Source organism: Nelusetta ayraudi, unplaced genomic scaffold (assembly GCF_046127955.1).
Source record: "Nelusetta ayraudi isolate G7.1 ecotype Tasmania unplaced genomic scaffold, CSIRO-AGI_Nayr_v1 ptg000125l, whole genome shotgun sequence".
Classification (NCBI taxonomy): Eukaryota; Metazoa; Chordata; class Actinopteri; order Tetraodontiformes; family Monacanthidae; genus Nelusetta; species Nelusetta ayraudi.
The window spans coordinates 990,490-1,015,000 of NW_027466175.1; the positions used below are offsets into that span (position 1 = coordinate 990,490).

Genomic DNA, 24,511 nt, shown 5'->3' on the forward strand with positions numbered 1-24,511 from the left:
GGCAGTGATACATGAGCACAGACGGATGAAATGATTCATCTAAAGGTCAGATGTGTCTGTCCTTCCCTGAACTCCCCCTTCATTCATCCCCCCGTCTTTATCTTTAACGCCTCCCTCCTCTCTTCTTTTTCTTTATTTTTTGCCCCATTTTTATATCCCCAATTGAACAGTTTCATCCAGCATGGCACTGCAGCCCGGTCGCTGAGGTTCTTCCACCTCCGACATCTGGCTCGTCCATCCTGCCAAAATCAATTAAATGGTGTTACAGTAGTTGGCCTTGATTTTTGAAATTTTTGAATTTCACTGGGCTCCGAAACCACTTGCATTCATTTACACACATGGAGAGACCACAGAACATGAGCAGGAAGAAGAAGCCTCTTGGAGCGACTCCAGCTATTGAGATTAGCTTAATCAGAAAAGGACATTTTTAGCAATTAAAGAAGAAGAAGAAAAGTCTGACATATCACCTTCCACAGTTAGCCTCCCACATACACATAAGTGCTTTCTCTGGGCTCTCCACCACACGGCTATGTTAGAAAAAAAGCCCCACATTTAGGAAGCCTTCCATCTGACACGGCAGGTTATTTTTCCACAGCATGTCCTCTTAATTTAGCCGCCATCCTGCCGCTACTCCTCCTTTTAGCTTCACACGTTCTCTCACTCGCTATCGCCCGCTCTGTCTGTTCCCTCTCCTGTGGCCCTTTCCCCACCTCTCCACCCGTGGCAGCCCTCATTTCACAGATGACAGGTTGGCTGTTGGTAATCCAGCAGATGCCGGGGCGGGTGGGGCCTGACCAACTGTTTTAACTCCAATCGGCTTTTATTGCTCTCTGGAGGAACCCCGCTAAACCCCAGCCAGCCAGCCAGCCAGTGAGTGGGAGAGGAAATGGCACATTCAGATGTGCCCGTGCATCCGTGCGCAGGTGTGATTGTGTGTGTGTGTGGGTGTATTATAGGGGAGTGGGCTGATGGAGGCGGGGAGAAAAAGGGTGACAGTCACTTCCCCCTGCGCCTCGCGTGGGGCCGAGCCACCGCCTTCAATCAGCCTCGGATGCGTGTGAGCGTGCACGTGTGAGTGTGCATGTGTGAGTGTGAGCGAGAATCCGCCGACAGCGGGGATGGAGACGTCGCTGGTCATGCATCTGCCGCTGCTGGTCGCCGCCGACAGCCCGGGCCACCCCTACATCGGCCCGTCTGTCGCCTCCTCCCTATTGTCCATCCATCTCACTCTGCTCGGCCGCCTCTGTCCTCCGCCCTCAGCTTCCCTCCATCCTCCGTCCTCCATCCTCCGTCCTCCATCCTCCGTCCTCCATCCTCCCCCCCGAGGCAAGACTAAAGCGGCTGGAAGGTACAGCTAAGGTGCATTTCAAACAAGAAAATACAAAAAATAGACACTCTCAAAAAGTTCATCATGCAAATTAAGGAGGTGCAAGGCCCAAGCAATTCCATCCAAAAGAAACGAAAAACGGCCAGAAAACACTCAAGTGTCCATCTTACAGATGTCTATTAGTCTCACTGACATGCATCTCGCATCAAGCACAGACGCGTTTTGAACAGGTCAGAAGTATTGCTGACCTGCATTTCAAACAGGACCATGCAGCTCTCGTGGTTCGAAGTCATGAAATGGTTTCTTATTGGTGGCTCTGAAATCTTACAACTCACTTTGTTTGTATCACTTTTTTTTTTCTCTTGCCATGAAATTAAACTCACAACCTGAGTCCTCAGTGCTGCGCGTGTGAATCAGGCCTATTGGCTCCAGCTGTGTTACTTGGCTGCGCACAATTGTCAATTAAGATTAATTTGAACACTGCAAGGCAGGTTTGCTTGCCAGCAACAGCGCTAACAGTAGGCACGTTGTTTGCCAAAACCTCTTCAAAAACACTACACTTACAGGTATGGTGCTTAAGCCATTGTGTTGTTATAGTGAGCTCTTGTATAAATGTCCTGTTTGTAATGTTCAAAGGTGTTAGTGAGAATAAAAAAATCAATTAAAGTTAGTTATATAAAGCTTATGTGCTTTCATGTGCTAACGAAGAGTATCATCATCATCATCATCATCATCATCATCATCATCATCATCAGATTGCCAGTCAGGAGTAGACAGTCAGTCTTCAGTCACCTTTGCCCACTGTAAGGGCAACAAAAATTAAATTTAACTCAACAAACCAAGTCCGAAATCAACAGTGCAACTCAAATATTGAGGGAAAACTAAAACCATTCAAGGACATTTTAAAAAAAGAAATACTTAACAAAATAAAAGATTGCAAGTGGAAGGCTAATTACTAAAAACATAAATCTGACTGAACCCTCTGGTCATTTAACTTGCTCCTCAGTGAAAGTGATTGGCAAAAGACCTAAAATAAAGACCACCTGATGTTCTTCTTTGACACACAAGGGTGTTTTAATTTTGCTGCTGCTCTCCAACTGTCAACACATCCATAAATCCTCACGTTGTCCACTCCAGCAGCAAGCTATCCAGGGGCCATAACTCACCTGATAAAAAGGCTACCTCCATTCCTCCGATGATTAATGGGCTTGGTTTTAATGCTCTCTGTAAAAATGTGGGCTGCTTGAACTCTGAAGCCTGACCTGCAGGCCATTAGCGACATCCAGCACTTGTAGAGACAGTGGTGGGGTTGGCGGTCAAGGCGTGTGGATCTTCTGCTAACTTTTACTGCTGCCGCCTCAGTCAGGTGCTGTGACCTTGGCCATGATGATGCTATTTAATGGCTCCTCCGATGTAATAAAATGCTTTCAGCTCAAGACGCATGCAGACACGCTTTTATAAAATGCGGCAACAGAAATAAGAAACACGTCCGTGAGGACCGTTACGCGCAATGCAGACAGACAAATTATTACCAGCGGACTTGGTCATCTCACTGGTTGCAGTGAGATGCTTTCTCCATGGTAAACAACAGTGTTACGGTAAATGTTATAAAAAATAAGGTTTAACTTCATAATATTAAGTCTAATCATGTTCACTTTACAGTTTATTAGAGCTCCCATCTGCTGCGTCCTATGAGAAGGACTTGTGTCCTTGTCATAAAGGTTCGCACACGGCATCTTGAAGTAAGATTTCTGACAACTCTCAGAAGCTGAGTGCTGGTTCATCCCTCAAACTATTTTTTTTTTTTGACTTTTGGTTTAAAAAAAAAAAAAAAAATAGTTTCAACATTCACTCAGAACTTGCTGAATCCATAAGAGTCACCGAATGTCCGACAGTGATTTATTTATATCTCAGAAGAACGCTGCTGTGCACTACAGCTCGTCTGTGGTGCCAAGTGTTTGGCACAAATAGAAAAGAGATTTGTGGGACCAACATGAGGCGATTACTGTGTTAGGTGATATAAAGGTAACAGTACAGCTTCAAAAACAAGCCCTTGTACCCTGTGTGCACGGTGCATAATGTGCCATATGTGTGTTTTTCCCCCTTTTTTCTTTAATGTGAGGCCATTAGATTGCATTCCCAGCGAGCCTTCAAAGGTAAGAGCGGGTGACTTTGCCTGGAGCAACATTTTGGCAGGTGAGGAAAGCTTGCATTTGTGCCGCACTCGTGTAGGTCATTTTCAAGGATACTCCACCACTGTAGAACACAAGCTCCAAAAACAGTTGCACTTTTCATAGTCACCAAGCAAACACTGGCAAGCGTTGAGTGGCTTTCAAAACGTCTCTTTGTCTTTCTTTGATTTGGGTCAGAACTCATCCCCACATTAAGCCATCACGTCTATGTATAATTGCAGGGATGCCAGTAGAGGGATTTGCTCTGTCTGTCTGTCCATCTATCTATCTATCTATCTATCTATCTATCTTGATGGTAGCAGGAGTGACAGGGTCTTCCAGGCCTCCTTCTAACAGCAGTGTTTTCCACACCAGGGAGCAGCAGCGTCACTGCCTCAGGTTGCCTCAGGTCTGAACTCCTGCACCCTGTCTGGAAGTCTGAGTCCACCCACATTCTGAAAGACCCTCATTTCAGTCGCTCGAATTCACGACCTCGTCCTCTCGGTCACTACCCAGAGCTAATGGGCGTAAATGAGGAACAGAATGCAGAAGGCCCAGTGACTTGTGGCACGGCTCTCTCTCTTCACCGCAACGGGCTGATGTGCCTCCTGTATTGCCACAGATGCCACCACGAAGCCAGTGTACCGTGCCTGCTCCATCTTCCCGTCACTCGTGAAAAAGGAGAAGGGTGTGAAATTGAAACCACTTTTGATGCAATAAATGAGAAAATTCACGGTGCCTGCATGTGTAACAATAACACGTCGACTGTTTCATGAGCGGTGTAACGCGGAGAAAAAAACTGCAGAAGAAATCCATCACAGCAGAGAGGACAGAAATGATCAATTCTAAAATGTTCATTAGATCTAAAGTTGATTTCTAGTTGATAATCAGTAGAGGAAATGACAGATGTTGGATGTAATAATGGTTTCATTAGAAACTAATGCACATGTTTTAGTCCTTAGCCCCTCACTGCTATTAAAAGCCCTGGCAAATGGTGACTCATGCAATGGCAACTTAATTATCTAGGCAAAACCCTCAACGTGATGGCAAACAGTTTGCTCCTTAAACTGCAATTATGTTTATTGCAATGGGGAAAAGCTATGATTAAAGAGGAACTGAACACTCCGCAGTGCATGTGATAAATGATGCATGTGGAGGTGAATAACAACTAAGAAGTGTGTTTTGTTAACAATAACAGTCACATGCAGAGCTTCCTAACGATGCTTGTAAGCAGCGTTGGAACAAAAGTCTGTTTTTTTTTTTCTCTCTCTCTCGCCACAACACTTAATTGGGTTCCTGTTTTCCTTTTATTTCCAGAGTACATTTTGCTGTGGAGAGAAGTGTTGGATCTCCGAGACTGCAGCTCCGCAGAGAAGAAACGGAAGTAAACTGGGTCAAATGACTGCGCTGGTGTTTTCAAGATGTCAGGAGAGAAGAGGTGAGGTGCTGCGCGCAGCATAAACAAATCCAAGAGTGCAGCCTCTGCTGCTCCCGCGGAAATCTTATCTGCCAAGGGCCGGAGACTGGCATAATTACACAAGAGCAATCAGTCTTTAGCGCCGCTGTCATTACAGCAGCATGTAAATCTCTGCGGGGGAGGTTGGGCCAGTTTGACAGAGGGGGCGAAAGCCAGGGAACATGCATCTGTAGCCAGCAGGGGGCAGTGGAGCTGCAGCTGTGTGCTTGGGCGAGAGCGTAATAGGGTGTTTATAAGTGTGTTCCCATAATATACCTACTTCCACATCCTTATTTTTGATGTAGTCGATAGATCCCCGGGAAAAGAGCACATTTAGCCCCCTGTTTACAGCTTCCTGCTAAAGACCTCCTGTGTTGGGATCCTTGTGACACTGATGTTGCCTCCTCAGGAAAGTGTAAGGAAAGAGTGACCACGAGGTGCTGTCAGAGATGGTAGTGACAACCAGACTGGGACTGTTGTATCAGTGAGGTGACTTCGGAATGTGCGGATTTGCACAACTAGAGGCTTTAGCACAAGTTTACTGACAGTGGCACAAACAGAAGGCATTAGTCACTTATATTGACTGATCTTTCAGGGTATGTCACACCCAGCACACTTGAAATATACGCCACTAATGGTAAATAAGGATGATAGGTGGGTGGAACATGTCTCTGTGTGTGTGTGTGACTCATCACACCTGCATATAGAGACGTGTGCAGGGCCCATGTGTCCGACACTCCTCATGCGACGTGCACAAGTGCCGTTCTGCGTCTCAGCGGCTGCATGGCCACGCTGCCACAAGCCGCTGGGTCGCTGGGCTTTGCAACAGTGCAGCGGCAAAGAGGGAGTCTAGTCGTCGGCTTTGTTCTGTTGGCGTCTCGTCATCAAGACACACAATGGCTGGTGTCTCACGACGCAGACCACAGCGAGCAAAGACCTGAGTCGGGCTGGATTTCAAACCTCTGGCAATCAGGACCATGTGGGCTCTGTTGGAAAATCAGCAAAGGACATCGTGTTTTCACTGCAGAAGCGGCGTAAACACAACCTGAGATTCTCCGCCGTGGCAGGTGTCTGCACAACACATTCCCAGCCGGCACACACGACCCTCTGCGTTGTGTTATTTGAGAGCCGCAGCTTTGTTAAGCACAAGGGGTCGGTTTCTATTTTTTGGCTTATGATACGTCGGTTATATCCCTGGGAATGCCTTCGGTGAACAAAACTGCATTACGGGCAGTGTACACGTGCACACACACGCATGATGGATGAAAATGAGAGACACACCGGCTGTTGTGTGACTCCCACAGACATGGAGGAGATGACAGTGGGATAAGTCACCTGCCTTATTGTTTCTCGCAGGTGCTCCCCTCTCCACCTCGGGCGCTTAGTGGGAGGGCGGCAATCTATGTCCCGAAGAACAGTGACACCTGAGCGGCCGCTGCTGGTTCCCTGTGTTTTAGACAATGTCACACCCCGTCTTTCCTCTCACTATAGCCTGCTCACTATAGCCTAAAACGCCAGTCTGAAAAAAAGCCACCTGATGACTTGTACTTGTCACGCACAGGTCCCCTCGTCCCAAAATCCAGCCCGGGTTGCCCTCTCATTACCTTCCCCTGCTCGCCTGTCGTAAATGTTCGCTGATGAACACAAATATTCTGCTCTGTGCGAAGATGACAGTCCAATTAATCAGGCGCACCATGTTGGCTGATCCAGTAATGGCCAACAGCTTCCAGCACACAGTCGAGCTGGCAGTATCAGTTTGTACAACCCTGAAGGGCAGCGGGTGCACGTGCATGTGTTAGCGCGTGTAGCACTTGTTCTTGGACGGAAGCGCTGCTGTACAGCTTGTGCATTTGTGTGTGCGTGTGTGCGTGTGTGTGTGCACAGGCTTTTTGTCTGTGTGTATACACATTTAGTGTAATGTAATGTGTTTTACGGCCCCCTGTTGGATCGGTCAGACTCTGCGATGGAGCAATTCATTACGTGTTTGTACGGTGAAGCTGTTGTGCAGTCTGGACCGGCCGCTCGTGTCCAGCGGTTATTGGACTCTTGCCACGCATTAAATATATTCCACTTTTTGGTAATCCTCTTGCTCTGTTTACTCAATCCTCCCGCTGAATCTTTCATCACGCCGTCCCACAGCAAAACCGATTTTTGTTTGAAAATGAATGTGAAAATCAACTTTGACAAGGCACTCTTGGATAATGTTACGTAACCTGACTCGGGAAAAAATTATTTTCCTTGTCAAATAATCCCCCGAGCGTCCAGAAAACAAGGAGCTGATGTGAATTTTGTTTATCCCGGTGATTGGATTTTTTTTTGCAGCAGCCGCGGCACTGTTGGCGGGGTACCGCTTGTAAATATCCAGGCACAACACACATCCACGGGCGCGCGCAGCCACGTCAAGTTCAACACACAAACCTTGACGGATCCTCATTAATTCCTTTCGCAGGGAAGAGGGATGAGAGGGCTGCGGGCTCTGAAGGAGCGCAGGAGGATTGATGGGAAGCGCCGAGGTGCGAGGAAGGTGATTAAAAACTGGAGCTACAGATGTTTCCGGAGCACTTCAAAGTGGTGCGCCTGGCCGTGCCAGTGCCTGGGCACCATGCATTATTGAGACGGTGCCCACCTGGCACCTGGCGTTGACATCACACCCCCCCCGACCCCCCCCACCCGCCCCCACACCCAGTCCACCTGGCAGCTCGCGGGTCACGTGGGCGACACTCTGGGTCACGCCTCTCCGCGCCTTCCCCCAGTCTCCCGGTGCGATGAAGGGCACCAGGGGAAGCAGCGCACATGCTCCGCGCAGACCTCAAAGGCACCCAATTGGGGCATGAGCCGTCTGCAAACTTGGCTTCATGAATTAAAAGTGAGGAGGCAGGAAAAGTTGTGTGAATCATTGAAATGCACGTCCTCGCCTGCGTCTGCGTCTGTGTTGAGCCGAGGCTCCTCCAAGGTGTGACTCATTGTAGCTTCGCCTGTTTTTCCATCTCTGTCTGCGCCGCCGCTGCCGTCCACGTACGTGACTGTGCAGCGCCGGAGTGCTTTTGTCGGACGCTGTTATGCTTTGTGAAGAGGCAAAATAAATTAGTTGGGGTCACTGCAACTACATTATGTTCCACTGCGTGAATTAAAAAAAGAGGGCCAAAGGTCCAATGTTATAAAAATCGCCTTTGCTTGTGATTTCTAGCATCTATCTGTGTCTCCTGCCTGAGGAAAAAAACAGCTCTTGGTCCAACTGACATAGTTGTGGAAATTATCCCTTTGTGATGTCACAAACACAACACATTAGTTTTGATGAAGCCCATACAGCCAGGTGTTTGCTCCTCTTGCTCAGATTATGTCAAGTCCAATCACGTGGAAGGTACAGCGAGCATTTAGCAGGAGGCTAAAATTGAGCATTTCTTCCCACAGGAGGCTTTAAACAGAGGGCTAATGTGGGATTTTATTTGATAAATAATCCCGAGCTACAATGGAAAGCCAGTTAAGATCTGATAATGGGAACAACATTGCTGCCACAACAATAATCAGTATGACCTGTTAATCCTTTAAAAAATGCTTTAACTTTGTGGCAGCCTCCACATCAAACTCTTCCTGTTTAATATTTTAGCAGGACCCTCAACCTTGTGCCCTGCCGAATAATATTTAGAGGTCACACAGCGTGTTTAGTTGTGTGTGTGTGTGCGTGTGTGCGCGCGCATGTGTGTGTGTGTGTCCGCACGGATGTCTGCGCGTGCGCCTCCTGCATGTGTCCCCTGACACCTGTACTCTCCCAGGGTGTGAGGAACAGGCACAGACCAGAGCCACAGTCACAGGTCTCAGACCAGTGGGGTGTGAAATGAATCAGAGAGGCCAACACACTAACCCCCCTCCACCCATGCACCACTATACACATATACACACCCACACGAGTAGTATGTGTATGTGTAAGACAAGGGCAAGAAAATGGAACATTTGAAAGAGGCCAGCAACTGGCCGACGCTGCCGGTGGAATTCTTGTGCTACACTGATAACAACCCATCCCCACAAAAAAATAAATGCATGAAATGAAATAATGGCAAGTACGCATTTGTGAGACTTTGTGTTGCGGATGTCTTGTACCAGTTGTTTTTATATCAGGTTAAATGTTCCTGGGTGCTCAAAAAACCATGCCTATAATCTGCTGAAGGTGATTTAAATTTTTTTTAAACACACAATCTGTCAGATGAAGGCAGTGTGATACTGGCAGCTTGGCAACCACCATCACCTGAAGCCCCGCATGAGATACCTGGCAGCAAGTGAGAAAAAATATTTTCCTGCAAACCAAGTTCTGAATGGACTGGACAGCAGAACCATTTGCAAAGCGAATGCGTTCATGAAGTGAGATAGGTGTTTTGGGTCGTTGCCTGCCTCATGCTTGTGTGTGCGACCTTCACTTCAAACCATGGTCACACTGCAGGAACACCAGGCAGTGTAAACTGTCACCTCTCACTGGTAGCTGTAGCTGAACTGTAGCTGTAAAATAAAATTGCAGAATTGTGGGAGGTGAGGTCTGAGTATCATCTCATGATTCTGGAGAAATGGGATTACATTACGTTTATGGAAAATGTATCATTCATATTAAAAAAAAAACAAAAGTTGTATGAATAATTTCTGTGTTTCAGAAACAACAATAATTTAAACACACACTCATTTAAACACACTCAGTTTGAAATGCTTGTACTACAACTCACACCCACTACTATTACTAAAACGACAACAACGACAACAACAGCAACAATTAATTCTAATGATAATTATTCATACAATTTTACAATAGAGGTATGATCTTTTAAGTAAGTTTATCAACACATATACATACACGCATATGTATATACATATATATATATATATATATATATATATATATATATATGTATATATATATATATATATATGTATATACATATATACATACACACATATGAATAGGTATTTTACAACAGCAATACTGCATAATTCAATATACAAGAGATTGTAGTCCATACAGCATCAATAATCAATGCATACAGAAACGGGACTGTATGCGAGCTTCAAGTGTGAACAGGAACTCCTCTCGGGGGCAAAAGCAGAGATGCTCCGGCAACAAGGAACGGGGGCGGCGTCCTAGAGCCTTTCCGGCTCCCTGGTTGGCTGGAGCCGCTGTCGGTCGCGGGTCCCCGTCAGCTCCATAGCACCTCCCACAGATGGAGCAGCGGCATCGCAGCCTTCCGCCGACAATGATATTCAAAGCAGTTGCGGCTCGCCTGCAGCTCTAGGAGAGAAAAAGAGGAGAGAAAGCGAGGAAGCTCACCTCCTCACACCGCCAGTGAGGTAGAAGGAGACGGAGACGGAGAGCGACGGCGGAAGAGGAGAAGCGGCTGGGGGAGTAAGAGAGAGAGAGAGAGAGAGAGAGAGAGAGAGAGAGAGAGAGAGAGAGAGAGAGAGAGAGAGAGAGAGAGTGTGTGTGAAAGAGAGAGAGAGAGAGAGAGAGAGAGAAAGACGAGGAGAGGAGCGACGAGCAGCGGCTTGGACCTGCACCGAGGAGGACTCTTTAATTTGTCCGCGCTTCGTTGTAAAGTAATTTCCACCGCGCAGCTTTCGACATGTCATCGTCCGGGAAAGACAACAGCGGTGCCCAACACGCCAATTACGTGGGACCTTACCGTTTGGAGAAGACGCTGGGCAAAGGACAGACAGGTTAGTTGGGACGGCAACCTTCCTCACCTCCTCCTCCTCCTCCCTCCTCCCCCCCGTCATATTTTAATTGCACTATTTATTCGTCGCTCCGCGGCTGCTTGAAATGTGCTCGCGTGCAGGTGATAAATAACTAACCGCTCCGTCAGCAGCACCTGCCAAGCCTGGCGGGGATTTTTTTTCTTCTTCATTTTTTTTAAAATTATTATTTATCTATTTATTTATTTTTTTTTATTTTTTGGGGGGCGGGCGCAATTGATGATTTTCTCGGGCGAGCTGACATAATCATTGTTCACAGAGAGAAGGAGGAGAGAGAGGGTTGGGGGGGGGTTTAAGTGATGTTGCTTTACATTGGTGAGCTGCTGGTGCGTAGGCATCGGGCTGGGTGTGTGTGCGTGCGTGCGTGCGTGCGCGCGCGTGTGCGTATCCACGGGCAGAGCAACGTGGAAAACGTCCAAGCTGCTAAATGGAGGATGAAAATGAAAATGAACTTTCCGTGTATTTGCAACCACCACAACCCTCCCCTCCCCTCCCCTCTCTCTGTATGTGTGTGTGTGTGCGCGCGCGCGCGTCCTGTCATTGGAGCACAACACCGTTAATCCCGATTTGCCTGATACATTGATCTATTCTTAGTCAGCAGGCAGGCAGGCAGGCAGGCAGAAGGCGTTCCTCCTGCACAGTCTCCCTGCAATCCGTGGGTTTTCCTCTCATGTGGAGCCCGGCTGGGTGTCCCACCTTGACCAGAGCACCACACCATCACTGACAAGGCACACTGATTTACATCCACGCTGCACCCAGTGAATGGCTGTGGAGGACGGGAGGCAGCAATGACACTGCAGTTTGCTGAAGTTGTGTTCGTGGTCGTTCGGAGGGAACTTCCTCCCCCACCCGAACACGGTGTGTTTTCCAAGTGCCCTGATTCTGGTGGTGCTGGTGCTGCTGGTGGTGGTGGTGGCCCATGTTGCAGGTGTTGCGGTGGTGGGGTAGAATTTTCCTGCGGTCACCAGCGGAGCCGCGTTAGGGGGAGAATAAAGGCACAGCCCTGTGCAGGCGGAGATGGCAGGGGTGATACAGCGGCGCTCTGCGAGCACCACTGGCCCTGAAGAGAGGAAGAATTGAAGATTTCTCCTCCCTCTCGCTCTCCGCTGAGAGATCTTCCCTTCCATCTGTTGTCTAAAACGGCTACGAGAGGCGTTGCTTCCCCTCTACCCTATCCAGCTGGTCACGCTGAGCAGCCGAGGGCTGGCGTAAATGTTTCAACGTGCTCTCAGACAGTATGCTTCCGTAAGAAAACATAGCCCGGGTCGCCGTCGCTCACCTGGTGACTACACCGTCTTCTCTCTCTCTCTCTCTCTCTCGCTCTCTCCGTGTGCGTGCCATCATTAGGGACCCTTTCGGATGTAGGGCAAGGCAGTTTCCGGAGGTATCCTAGTTGAGATGGTGATGAATGAACACGCCGCACCCCGCTGCTGCTTGCACAATGCAAGAGTAGCGGATGAAGACGTTGAATATGAGGCGTGGGTTCTCTCCGGGTTCTCCGGCTTCCTCCCACACTCCAAAAACATGCATGTGAGGTGAATTGGGACTCTAAATTGACCGTAGGTGTGTAGTTTGTTTTTGTCTCTATGTGGCCCTGCGATGAAGTGACGACTTGTCCAGGGTGTCACCCTGACTTCACCCTATGACAGCTGGGAGAGACTCCAACAGACCCCCACAACCATGAGTTGAGGAAGAGGCAGGTATAGAAATGGATGGATGGATGGATGGATGGATGGATGGATGGATGGCTTTGCAGGTCGGACACCTCGTCGACCAACAACAAGTTTGTAAGTTTAGAACTGCGCGCGCAGTTTCGCTGGTGTCCGTCAGGTGGCTGTTGGTGGTTCAGTGTTTGCGGGAAGTTTCTTCCTCTCAGCCAGACTCACTGCTGGATAGTTTGCAGGATTGTCTAATAGCTGTTTACGGCGGTGTGGAGGTCTGCTGAGGCTCTTCTAATGATATGTTGAGGCCATCCGCGGCTCAGGTTGTACTTACGCGGGCGTCGAGGCCGATTTGGATGCCTTCATTGGTTTATTTATTTCTTTGTGTATTTTTCTCCAGTGGCCACAGGGCCGTGGAAGTGTGGCGAGCGGCCACGGCGTTGATCACAGCGTGGGTCAAACAGCTTAGCCCCTCGGCCGACGTTCAGTACGGAGGCTTTCAATTACGTTTCGCGAGGAGAGAAATTTCTAATTAAATGATACATATTCAATCCAAATGATTTGGGCCTGTTTTTTGTTTTTTTTCTTTCTCCCAATTGCTTTTTCATGTGTCAGATGCACGGTGGTAACAGTGCCCAGCATTGTGTGTGCGTGCGTGCGTGCGTGTGTTTGTGCGCGTGTCATCTGCGTTGGAGAAAATCATTTAGATGCTGGCGTCTGTGCAGCAGGACCACGCCAAACCTATTTTAGATTAATGACAGTGCATAATATCCCACTCCCCCCATTAACTATTTGCTAATCTGTCAGATCTCTTTCCCAAGCCCCAAGGAAAGGGCTGGCTTGGCAACGGCGGCCGCCCAATGGGCTGTGGCCGGTTGTGAGTGGCAGCCGCAGCTGTCCACTAGGACGGATCCCCCGTCAGCGTTCCCAGGCTGCGGTTGGCTGATATTATTAGAGGGGAGAAAGCGGAAGGGCCCCCTGCTTGATCTGGCTGTCCTGCACAGAGGAGAGGTGCTGTTCCGTGTTCATTAAGTGATTAGGCCTTGTCCTGACACAAACACACGCACACACACACGCACCCGTGCACACACACACACGCACACACACTCACACACGCACATGCAGTGGCTCTGGTTTGGCTCCCTGATCTAATCCTCTACACAGCCAAAGACTCAAAGGCTCTCCCTTGTGAAGTCACGTGGCCCTGGAGGTTGCAGGGAGGGTTGAGCACTTGCTCAGCACCACGGTGTCGTTACAGAAATGCAGAATCTATAGATGTATAGATATGGTAAGAACAGAGCACAGAGGTCAATCTAATCTCGGGAACCAGTCATTGTTTCCTTCATCCTTCGTCTTCCTCTGTGGTCCTTGCAGGTCTTTGCACACCTCCCCTCCCCCTTTGTCAGGTGTGCATTGGTGCCTGATGGGCTCTATTGGTATGGAGTGTCTGCATGGCTGCTTCCTGATTGGAGAAGAAGCTCTGAAGCCTTGGAGACTATTTTCGAAGAATCCTTGAAATAATTTGCTGGACTTTGTTCCAGCTGCTTCATCGATGTCCTTTACTTCTATTAGGTTGCCTGCGTTTCATATAAACGCCCTCTGTTGTTGTTTTTTTTACACAATTTTTTCCAAAACATTCACATTGCACTGTGATTGCTTGGTCCGACTCTCTCAATTAGTCCCATGGGTTTTCTCCGCGGTAGTGGATTGTTCTTTATTGGCCCTGTGCACTTAGCTTGATGGCCGAGGTCCCGCTCCCGTCGGAATGTCTCACAGTTGGAATTTGCAGTGACAGCGCTGTTGCGTTTCAGAGTGCAGAAGCTTTGTAAAACAAAGCCAGAGATTGTGGATCTGTGCCTCCTTTTTTTTTTTTTTGCCACGCGATGACTTAAGTCGGGCTGAATGCCGCTCTGTTACAGTGCGACGGAAAACACTGCCACGCAACGCCTTTCTGCGCCTGAAAGCTGTTTGTTACTGGAATAGAGGCCCATTGTTTGGAAAGCACCGCCTGCTAATCCAACCTAAGTCCCTGTTTTTTTTTTTTTTTTTCCTGAGACTTGGATATTGACGGGTGGGGTGGGGTGTGTGGGTGGGTGTTGGACGGTGTAGTTGATGCGTAGCCCCCTTGATTCCCTGATTGACGCTCAGAAGGTGGATCTATCCGTGCTTTAGGGCCTTTCATATTGACTCTCTCTTCTGACAAAAGCTGCCTGTGATGTAGCGTCTCGCTCGCGGTGGAAGCTTTCCCCCGCTTCTGTCAGCGTGCCGGCGAGTTCATGTCCTGGGCTTACCGGAGCTTGGAGGACTCCTCCTGCAACCAGCAGCTCGTCAACAAAGGGGGGGCTCGCCCAGTCTGAGACCCCCTCCTGCTGTTGCATTGTATGGCTGTGTCTGTGCACGGGAAAATGATGTTTTAAAAATGCACGTGTGTGCCGGCGGCTCAGCGGCGGCGGCGGTTCCTCTAATTCACAAACAGACCATCAGACGTCGGTTAATTGGACGTTGACTGATGGCGAGCGAGGAGGGGGCCGCACGATTCGGATCAATGTTGCGCTCCCAAAGATTTCCTGTCCTGACGGAGGGGGATCCATACTGGTTCACAGCGCATGATATTCCTGATGATGACAAGTGAGTGGGGAATGCTCAGTCGATGCTGTCAATGAAAAACCACTTGGACAATCCACAGAAACCAAGTGTGTGTGTGTGTGTGTGTGTGTGTGTGTGTGTGTGTGTGTGTGTGTGTGTGTGTGTGTGTGTGAGAGAGCAGTGCAGGTGTTGGAACTCCGTTTGTGACCTCTGTCCTCTGTGCTTTTGGAAGAATTTCACAACTGCTTCTGAGCTCTTTTTTCCTGATGCGGGAATATGTTTTTCGAGTGAATGTTGTCAAGGGAGGAAAACAAATAGACGGCCGGAACTGGAGACCCATTTTTCAGGAGAACGTCTTTAGTTGGAGGGGTCTCGACCTCGCGGTTGTGTTGTCATCGCCCCTTGCAGCTGTGTTGACAGGATGGATCGGAGTGGTCGGACCACAGCGCTCCAGTCCTGGGATCTACTGCCTCCACCCGCTTCCTCAGTCGTCCATCCTGGGATGAAGAGCATTTTTTGGCTTTTCTATGAATGTATGTATAAATTGATGTAAGAAATCTCCTCTCTGGCTGGCCTAACCCAGACCAGGTCTTAGTCCTCGCTGCAGTCTGTGACTTTGACTGAAGTTACGTAACGATGATGGCTTCTGTCATTCAGCCCTCCACTCCCGCCGCCCTCCATCCCCCCCATCATCCGCCTCACACGCCATCTCTTCCCCTGCCCGTCCGGCGCCCTCTCCGAGATTCATAGAGGGACTCGTCCATGTGGTAAATCAGACAAGACCTCGGCGGAATTGCATCGATTGGGTGGAATCTATGTAGGCAACGATTTTCAGAGATTAATGTCGAGGGCAGAGGTTGGGAATTTTTTTGGGGACGGGGGAGGAGAGCGAAGAGGCAAAGGCGAATGAATGTATGGCAGCTGGAGCAGCAGCAGAAGAAGGAGAAGAAGGAGGAGAAGGAGGAGAAGGAGATAAAAAGGTGTCTTGAACTGAGAAATCATGAAGCGTGCTTGAACGTTCCGACAGCCGAGGAGGTTATTAATTAGGGCGAGGTATTGATCCTTCTCTTCATTACTCTCCCCTCCTCCATGATTTTCATCCCTCTATTGCCTCCCCTCTGCATCTTCCCCCCAGAGGAGGGGAGGGCTCGATCTCCAGATGGGAGGTCATTGAATCAGTGACGGATTGCAGCAGCGTCTCTCTGCGGGCGATCGGCGAGCGGCTGTGTTTTTATGTGTGCATTTTCTTTTTCGGACGCGACTCCGTAACTTCCTCGTTGGAGTTTCGCTCTAACTGAGTCGACCTGTTCCGTCGCGGCGGCTGGAAAATCAGGTTAGAGTGGCACGGCGGCGCGGCCCATTATCAAAGTAATTGTCTTTTACCAAAACACAACCAACACGAAGCCACATCAGCGCTAACGCTCTTTCTTTGCCCTGTCGAGAACGCCTCCAGACCTCCAGTGCGGCACACACACACACACACGCACACACACGCACACACACACACACACACACACCACACACACACACACACACACACACACACACACACGCGCACGCACGCCCACGTTTTCTCCTCTCCCCATTGTGCATCAAATTGTTACATTTATATACAGCTTCACACTTGTGATTGAACAAAAAGGCCGCGTATGATTCGATTTGCTCGCTGCGCCGGCGCCGGGCCTCCGTGCGCTTTCCAGCGTCGCCGTTCCACAGGGGAGCAACTCCGCTGCCTTTTGGGTTATTTTTTCTCTCCACCATCGCGGGACATTTTAGATGTATATTACCCTAAATGTCTCTGTACTCAGCGGTGGGCTTATTCAGCCTGTTTCCCTCTCGCGCTCTCCCTCCTCTCTCTCTCCTCGCTCTCTCTCGCTCTCCCTCTCTCTCTCCCCGCTCAGATTAACCCTTGCCGGGCCGGCCGTCTGGCTCAGACTGTGAGAAAGCCGCGTTGGTTGCCAAGGTTGGTTGTCTGGTTGTCATGGTTTCCCTGCTTCTTGCTGGTTCCCAGTCTGCCCCACAAGAAGCGAGACGCAACCAACATGCTGCATCTCGCCTCTGGCTCCCTCTCTCTCTCTCTCTCTCTCTCTCTCTCTCTGGTTTCGACGCGCTCCCTCTTTTTAAGTGGCTGCAATCTAAAGTTGACATCCCCCTCCGTCACTCCCCGTGCATATAAGTATCATCTCTATCGCACCCCCCCACTAGCTCCTCTACGTGAGACTACTGCGACCAGCGACGGGCAGCCGTGTGTGTGTGCGTGCGTGCCTGTGCAGGCTGTGAGCTCGTGCATGTGCTCAGGCATACGGTCATGGATCAGACAGGCTTGCCCTGCTCTGCGCTGTGTACTGTGTTCCCATTTAAATCTGGGAGATTAGCGCATGCGGGGAGCCTCGGCTTTAGCCGCTGTCAGCTCAGCGAGGCCCTGGCAGGTTGTCCTCAGATCGGAGGGGGGGGGGATGGGGAGGTAGCGGGTGGGGGTTGGTTGTAGGTGGTGGTGGTGGGGGGGGAGCTCTGGTCTCACTGCTGTTTGGCCCCCTGCTCTTGCCTCCCTCCTCTATTATCAAACACAGGGGCCTGCGGGCCTGTGACCTTGACCGTGATGCAATTCCTCTCAGCGGCCCGCTGCCGACGTTTGGGACACGGAACTGAACCACCGGCAGCTGGTTGAGCAGTTTGGTTTTTGGTTTGTTTCCTTCTTTGTGGCCTCATGTTTCGAAAAATGATTCCCCCCCCCCTCATTAATCTTTTATTAATCCGTGTTCATATTGTTTGCTGGCTTTATTGTTTGGGTTTCCCAAATGGATTGTTTATAAAAAACAAAATCAATTATGCCCAGCAATTTGTACTTAATGCAATATATGAACACTTACTTTACAATATATAATTTTTTTTTTTTTTTTAACATTGCACAGATTGAATTAACACATTTGGCCAATTAGGTTCGTTTCGCTTGGGATGCCTGGCATCAAGTTGCCCGCAAGAGTTTTACTTAAATGAGTTTAATTGCATTTTCAGTGTGTGAACACAGTGGAGGGCTTCCTCAGCGAAACTCTGTCTGCACTTTTTGCGGCGGAAGTAAAAAAAAAAAATAAAAAAAACAAAAACCTCCCCTCAGACCGTTCTCCAAGAAAAAGTGCATGAATGAAAATTGTGTGGCTGTTGAGCGTGTGCGGCGCCTCCCAGATGGCGCTGGTAATTGTGATGCATTCGGAGGTGTTTTTCTTTCCCGCCGCCACCGCGCTCCGTTGTCAGCGTTTTAAGCTTTTCAAGCAGAGTGCCGGCGGTGCCTCGGAGCACCTGAAATGTGACTTGGCATGTGAATCAGCGCAGACAGCCCTCGTTGAGATTAGATTAGACGAGCATGACTGGTCACAAACCAACAACCTGCGCTCGCTGGCCGCCTCCCGTGGCACCGACTTCCGACGCCGGGCCCGACTAAAGAGGATTTCGCACTGCGTTCGCTCGGCGCAACTTATTTTATCTCAGCCGGGGAACATCGCCGGCTGTGTTGTTCATGATGGAGGAGGTCGTGTTCAGTTTGCCGTTCTGATGATTCCAGGGAGCTCCTGGATCGCAGGTGGTCTGGATCGTTTTCACTGGACATTAAAGCATGTTTTCTGCATTTCCCGTGATATATTTTTTCACCAAAACAATCCATTCATCTGCTGCTGCTCCGGCCCCACCAGTCAGAAAAATTGCCCACCCCTGCGCGTAGACGAAACCGTCCCGTCTCTTTGCTCTCCCTGCAGGAGCGAACGGGTCAGCGCTCTGAGTGGGCCGCCAGGTCGGACCCTCTGCCATGACGATGCAAGAGCACCAGATCAGATCGCGGGCAGATGTCATACTTAAGGGACTAAATCCGATGTGAGCCTTTGTTTGTGGCCTCCGCCCATCTGCCATGAATTGTTGTTTGGGTTTGTGCTACTTTCACCCCCCCCTCCCCTCTCCCAAAAACCTCTGACCCTGTAGTGCTGTGAAAGTGTTTCATAAATCTTTTAATGCAGTCTGCATGCTCTCCCGTGTGGATCTTGCCCTGTTTCCACCCGGCTGTTGGTTCGCCAACCGGCAGTTACCACCATGTCTATCCCTCCATTATCTCTTGCCGCAAATCCCACGTTTGGTCGGGAGACCAGAGTCCGTCCCAGGTGACGTCAGGTGAGAGTCGAGCGAGCCGGCTCCTCACTGGCATCCACTCCTCCAGGCAGCGCAGACGTGACAGTTAACGAGGTGCTTATGGGAACAAAGGAAAGGGAAGAAGTTGAAGAAAATAGGTTTTTCTTAACTTTCGGAGACTTGTTTTTATTGGAGGTGAAAACCAACGTGGTTTCTCTTGCACTGTACTGAAAAGTCCACTGCACTCCTTTTGTTCTTTGACCTTATAATCTGTGATGAAGACCTGTGTGCACTGAGGAAAATGAGTTGACCTTTCGGCCTTTCTCCATCCAGGTGGAACAACATAAATCTGAGCTCGTCATTTTTTTTTCCCATGCTTAAAATGTGTTTTTTTTTTTTTATGTCACCTGATCTTTGGTTGCTTCACAAACACACAAACACACACACACACACACACACATACAATACACACAACATATTTCCAGTGGTTTGCAATGACTGAACGTTTTCATAAAAAACAAATTTAAAAATCCATAGCTGCTTATTTCCTGGAGCCCTCACTGTTCTTCAAGTCGGTATTTTGCACCACTTTGTGCCTGTTTGTGTGTGTGCTCGCCTTTTTGACTGCTTGTATTTTAGTGCGCCCTCCGCGGCCCCTTTATGTGCTCTGCTCCGATAGCGTCTGAGAGCCGTAACTCATGAGCAGCCGGCGGACTTGGAGGCGGGGTGGGCGGGGTGTCTGTGTGTCTGCGCCGCCTCGGAAGAGAAAGGACCGGTTACCGCGCGTGGAAAAAAAGGAGCCACGGCAATAAAACATCTCTCAGGGTCGCCGCTTTTTATTATCATTTCAATCCGGGCTTGAACGCGTCCACTCGCGGCGCAGTGAATGGTTTTGAATTTCCGCAGAAATCCCGGCTCGCCCTCCGACTGCTGCAGCGCTCTGATGTCATCAGTGGCGGAAATGCAGCCACAGCAGGAAACGCGCACACACATGCGCACACACACGCACACGTGCACACACGCAGATGCCTTGAGGACATTTGGAAGGCTTGTTCCTCTCCTCCTCAATGCCGTCCTCTATTTAACCTCGCAGGAGTTGAGAAGTCAGTGGCGGCACTTTATAATGAGTCAGTGGGGTGAAAGCGTTCAGAAATAAACTACACAACAGCATTGATCGCAGCTGTATTGACTTGTATGAGGCTTTAATGGCTGCTGCTGCTGCTGCTGCTGCTGCTGCTGCTGCTGCTGCTTCTGGTTGCTGTGCTGTGGTGTGAAGACTGGGTCGCCATGGCAACACTCAGACACATTTCCAGGTGCTGCCTCGTGCGCTCAGGACAAGCGTGCGGCGCCGCTCGGCTAAGTTTGGTTCGGGTTGCCGGGCCGCCGTCCTCGCTGCTGCTGCTGCTGCTGCTGCTGCTGCTGCTGCGGGTCGTGGTTGCACAACGTCCACGTCAGTGCGTGTGCGGTTGACGTGCCCGGCATTGTGCGCTCGGATCATCGTGAGGGCGGCTCCTTTTTCTTCCTCACTTGTTGCTGTTCTGGGTTCTCTCTGCGTTTATTATTAAAACTAAATCGTTTTATTTTGATGCTTTTTTGCCTTTTTTTTTTTTTCCTACTCCCTCAATTTCACCTTTGCATGTCTCTCAAGAACACGCCGACTCTTTTTGGGAGTTGCTGGGACTGGATGTTGCCCTGGCTGTCGTCCTCGTCCTTTTGAATGAATAATTTACTCAAAGATATCGCAGCACCATTCCGTCCAAAATGGTGCTGACTTGGCCCGCTAGCGTCACGCAGAGGACTGGGGAGCTTTTCTCGCCGCGTTCGCCGGCGATAAAAGCAACCTTCTCGCTCCGCTCTCCTTCTTTCAATCTTATCTCCTAAACTGCACACGCTGGTGCCCCCTACAGACGCAGCGAAACCCACCCCCCGTCTTTCTTTCTTTTTCCTTCCTTTTCTGAACCCATTTTGCCTCCGTCTCCCGCTCGCGCTGCCTCTCCCCTCCCTTTTTGACCCCTCTTCCTCCTGCCCCTCTTATCTCCTCGCCTCCTGCCTAATGGAGGTATTTCCCTGCAGCCCCTGGGCCTCGCAAGCGCTATTCTGCGCGCCTAGGACTCATTTCATGCCGCGTGATTGTATCGCACCGGCAGCAATTTGAGACTGGATCAGCCAGCGTGCAGTCGCGTAAAGAATTCAATTAAATATAAGTGTAGTTCTCTCCTTGGCCGTGTACCTGCCAATCAGCAGACAATTAAGGGTCTGGCACTCATTCAGCGAGACTCACTCAAAAATAAAACGGATGTTACAAGTGCTCATATATACAGCAAGCATCCGAAGCGCACATTGTTTTAATAGCACCGCGTTAATGATACTGGTAAAATAAAATACACCAACAGGAAAGAAGCTTCCACCCCCCCCCCCCCACCCCCTCACCCCCCTCCACGCTCCATCGCTTATTTCACAGTGATGAAAAAATTCACATTTGTTTCATAGAAAAGGCTAAATTACATACATAAACTATTTGTGTGTGTGTGTGCTTGTGCGTATGTGTGTGTGTGTGTGTGTGTGTGCGTGCGTTCACAATGGGCTAATTTCATGTGAAAGCAGCTAATGGAAGAAGCAGCTCCTGCATGGGCTTCATTGGCCAGAGCCGGTTATTGCTTGTAAAGAGCCAATCGAGCGGAATGCGACTCCGTGCCTCACGTTGCCAAAGGGAACGCGGGCGGCGGTAACTCAAGCCTGATGCAAGTTAAAAGTGCGTATAATTTTATTATGCTGTTCGTTTCTTTTAAAAGTACCTTTTAATTTGTTCCTTTTAAAGGTGCGATCATGTTTCACTTCTGCCCAAGACTCCAGCGGCGTGACCTCACACTGCTTTCCAGAGATCTCCAGTAGAGTGCACGTTTAGCCATCTGTTTACAGCCTCCCATAAGATTTCTTGCTGTCTTGTTGTACCCTGCCACATGGTTGGAAGGTGAAAAAAGGTAAATTTAGTGTCCTTAGAGGGATGAATACACACATTGGTTTTCAATGCCCAATGTGACATCACAAAGGGCTGAATTGAAGAATCGTGTTCATATGCAGATGAAGGGTGGTTCTGCAGTTCTACAATGAGGCATATAGTAATAAAAATGATGATGATAATACTAAGAATGCAGTTGCAAGCAAAATAATTCAATAATGTCAGATAATTAATATATATATATGTATATATATATATATATATATATATATATATATATATATATATAATATTTCCTTTCACTCTGAGGTGTTCAAGGCCTGAAGGATTTTGAGTGTGTCTGCACGACTTTGGCTGATTAGACTTCCAGAGGCTTGAATCATTACTCCATCTTTGTCTTTACACTTAAAGCTTTTATATTCACTATTTAATGAGCCCGGATGAAATATTCAGGCAGCTCACCTGGAGAATCCCAGCGCCAGCGCCGGGACTGTTTCTGTGCCCTCAGTTTCTCGCTGCTCCCTAAATGCATATCAGCAGTTTTTGATCATCTTCAGTCGTGGCGACGTGCAGACACAGGGATGTGTTTCTCTGGCTCACCTGCAAAACACACCTGATTCCATCCCATCTAGTGATTCGTTATCCCTCGGCGTGCCGTCGTGGCTGATGAGGAGTCAAAGACGGATCAGACTCATGAACCCCAGGAGAGCAGTGACTGTGTGTTGGCGTCACTCTGGGCCTCTTCTGGGTCTCCTCCTTTCCTCCCCCTGGCTGTCTCTCCTTGAGCTAAAGCCCTAAATCAAGCACAGGTTTTAATTAAGAGGCGTATTCGCCCCTCTCGCTAAACACGTGATTATCCAAGCCAAGCCGCCCATGGACACAAACAAGAATGCACATGGAGGGAACGCACTTATCACCTGTTGCCTGCTCTTCCAAAGCAGGTTCTGTTCAGTCTGAAGGCACTAACAGGAGAGCCCAAGCTCAAGACAGCACCCTCATTCCTCAGAAATCCCCCCAAAAATAGCCCCTTGTTTGGTTTGATTTTAGGAAGCGTCTGAAGTCCCCACCCCCCCCCCACTTCCTTCGTGATCTGGCCCCCTTTGAAGAGCACTTTAATGAAGTGCTCTCACCCGCCGTGAATTACGCCGCGGCAGCTTTGGGCGTCACCTTTTGAGGAATCACACGCACTCGAGATGACTGAGGGCTCACCAAGGCTCCCAGGATGTGTGTCTAGACTATGGATTGATTCATTTGGTGAATCCGGGGGCTTAGATCAGGCCCCAACCGGTTCCATCGGGGCTCAGTGGCAGACGAAACCCTTGACTTTTAATGTGCGCGACAGGCGGTGGCGGCCCATTTCTTGCGCAGGTTTAAAAAGTGGGCGGGTGCGAGTGGGCGAAGGTCCTTTATCTCTGGGCGAACAAACAGCCCCTCGCGCAGAGAGATTGCTGGTCGGCCCTTCTGGCGCCTCCGCAGTTTAAATGCATTAAACAAACAAATGGTGCTGATTTCAAAAAAATAGCTGCGAGGATGCATGTGTTTTTAATGTTGTGTTGACTGTGTTTTTTTAATGTGGTTTTGACTGTGTTTTTCTGTGATTACAACCAAGGCACATCTATCAGCTCTAATCTGTAAATGCTGCGGCCGCCTCCCGTCCCCTCGCAGCCCCCCCCCCCCCCCCCCTGCCCCCCCCCTGCAGATGCTGAGTTAACCCGAGCCAAATCCGCTGCAAAGTGCAATAATTCATTGTACAAGCCTTCTCTTGTAATACATTCTTTACCTGCGTTCTCCTAATCACTCACAGACGTGCCAAACAACACTTCACGTCAGTTTCGAGGGAGAGAGAGAGAGAGAGAGAGAGAGAGAGAGAGAGAGAGAGAGAGAGAGAGAGGTTCTAATATCTGCGTGTACGTTTGTGCACCTGCTGTAGAGTGTGAGATTAATCTCTGAGGGCCACAGGTGACGGGGTCAGACCGCAGGTGTCTAAAGAGCTAATGACAATGATTAACAAAGGGGGGTTTGGATCTCTCAACCTTACATGGCCACTTCCCTTTACAAAAGGGAAGCTGGGTTTCTTTACTCAGGGATTTGCGGGTTATACGAGCAACATTTTGTAAATGTCGACTTAATACAATTGCAGAATGGCCTCGTTTCCAATAATCGACGCTGCGGGACGAATAAAACAAGTTTCCTTTGGCAAGAAGGACGGCGGTGGACGTTTTAAAATTTTTGCCTGATTTATTTTTATTACATCCACAGCACCTGCTGCAGTGGAGTTGTGGGTTGCTGGAAAGGCAAACTCCCATAAGCCAATTAACCATTTCAGCTCTGTAAAGTATGTCTTCTTTGAATCACATCAAATACGCGAGCAAGTTCTTTTTTTTTTTTATTCTTTTCCTTTATAAATTGGCTATATGCAATCTCACAGAGAGGAGAGAGACACCTGGAGACACCAGTAGCTGGAAGCAGGTGCATCCTCAGCTCTCGTCTCTTCTTTATCTCTCCTAT

General features: G+C 49.1%; 1 protein-coding gene across 1 annotated transcript in view; it reads left to right on the top strand.

Moving 5' to 3' along the window:
• Window positions 1-10,178: 10,178 nt before the first annotated feature.
• Window positions 10,179-24,511, top strand: part of LOC142904243 (serine/threonine-protein kinase BRSK2-like) — a gene marked incomplete at its 3' end in the record, with an annotated part of 155,040 nt that continues 140,707 nt past the window's right edge. Inside the window, exons 1-2 of the mRNA XM_076050215.1 lie at window positions 10,179-10,337; window positions 10,423-10,648. Coding sequence (XP_075906330.1) covers window positions 10,555-10,648 — 94 coding nt within the window. The remainder of the gene's footprint in view (window positions 10,338-10,422; window positions 10,649-24,511) is intronic.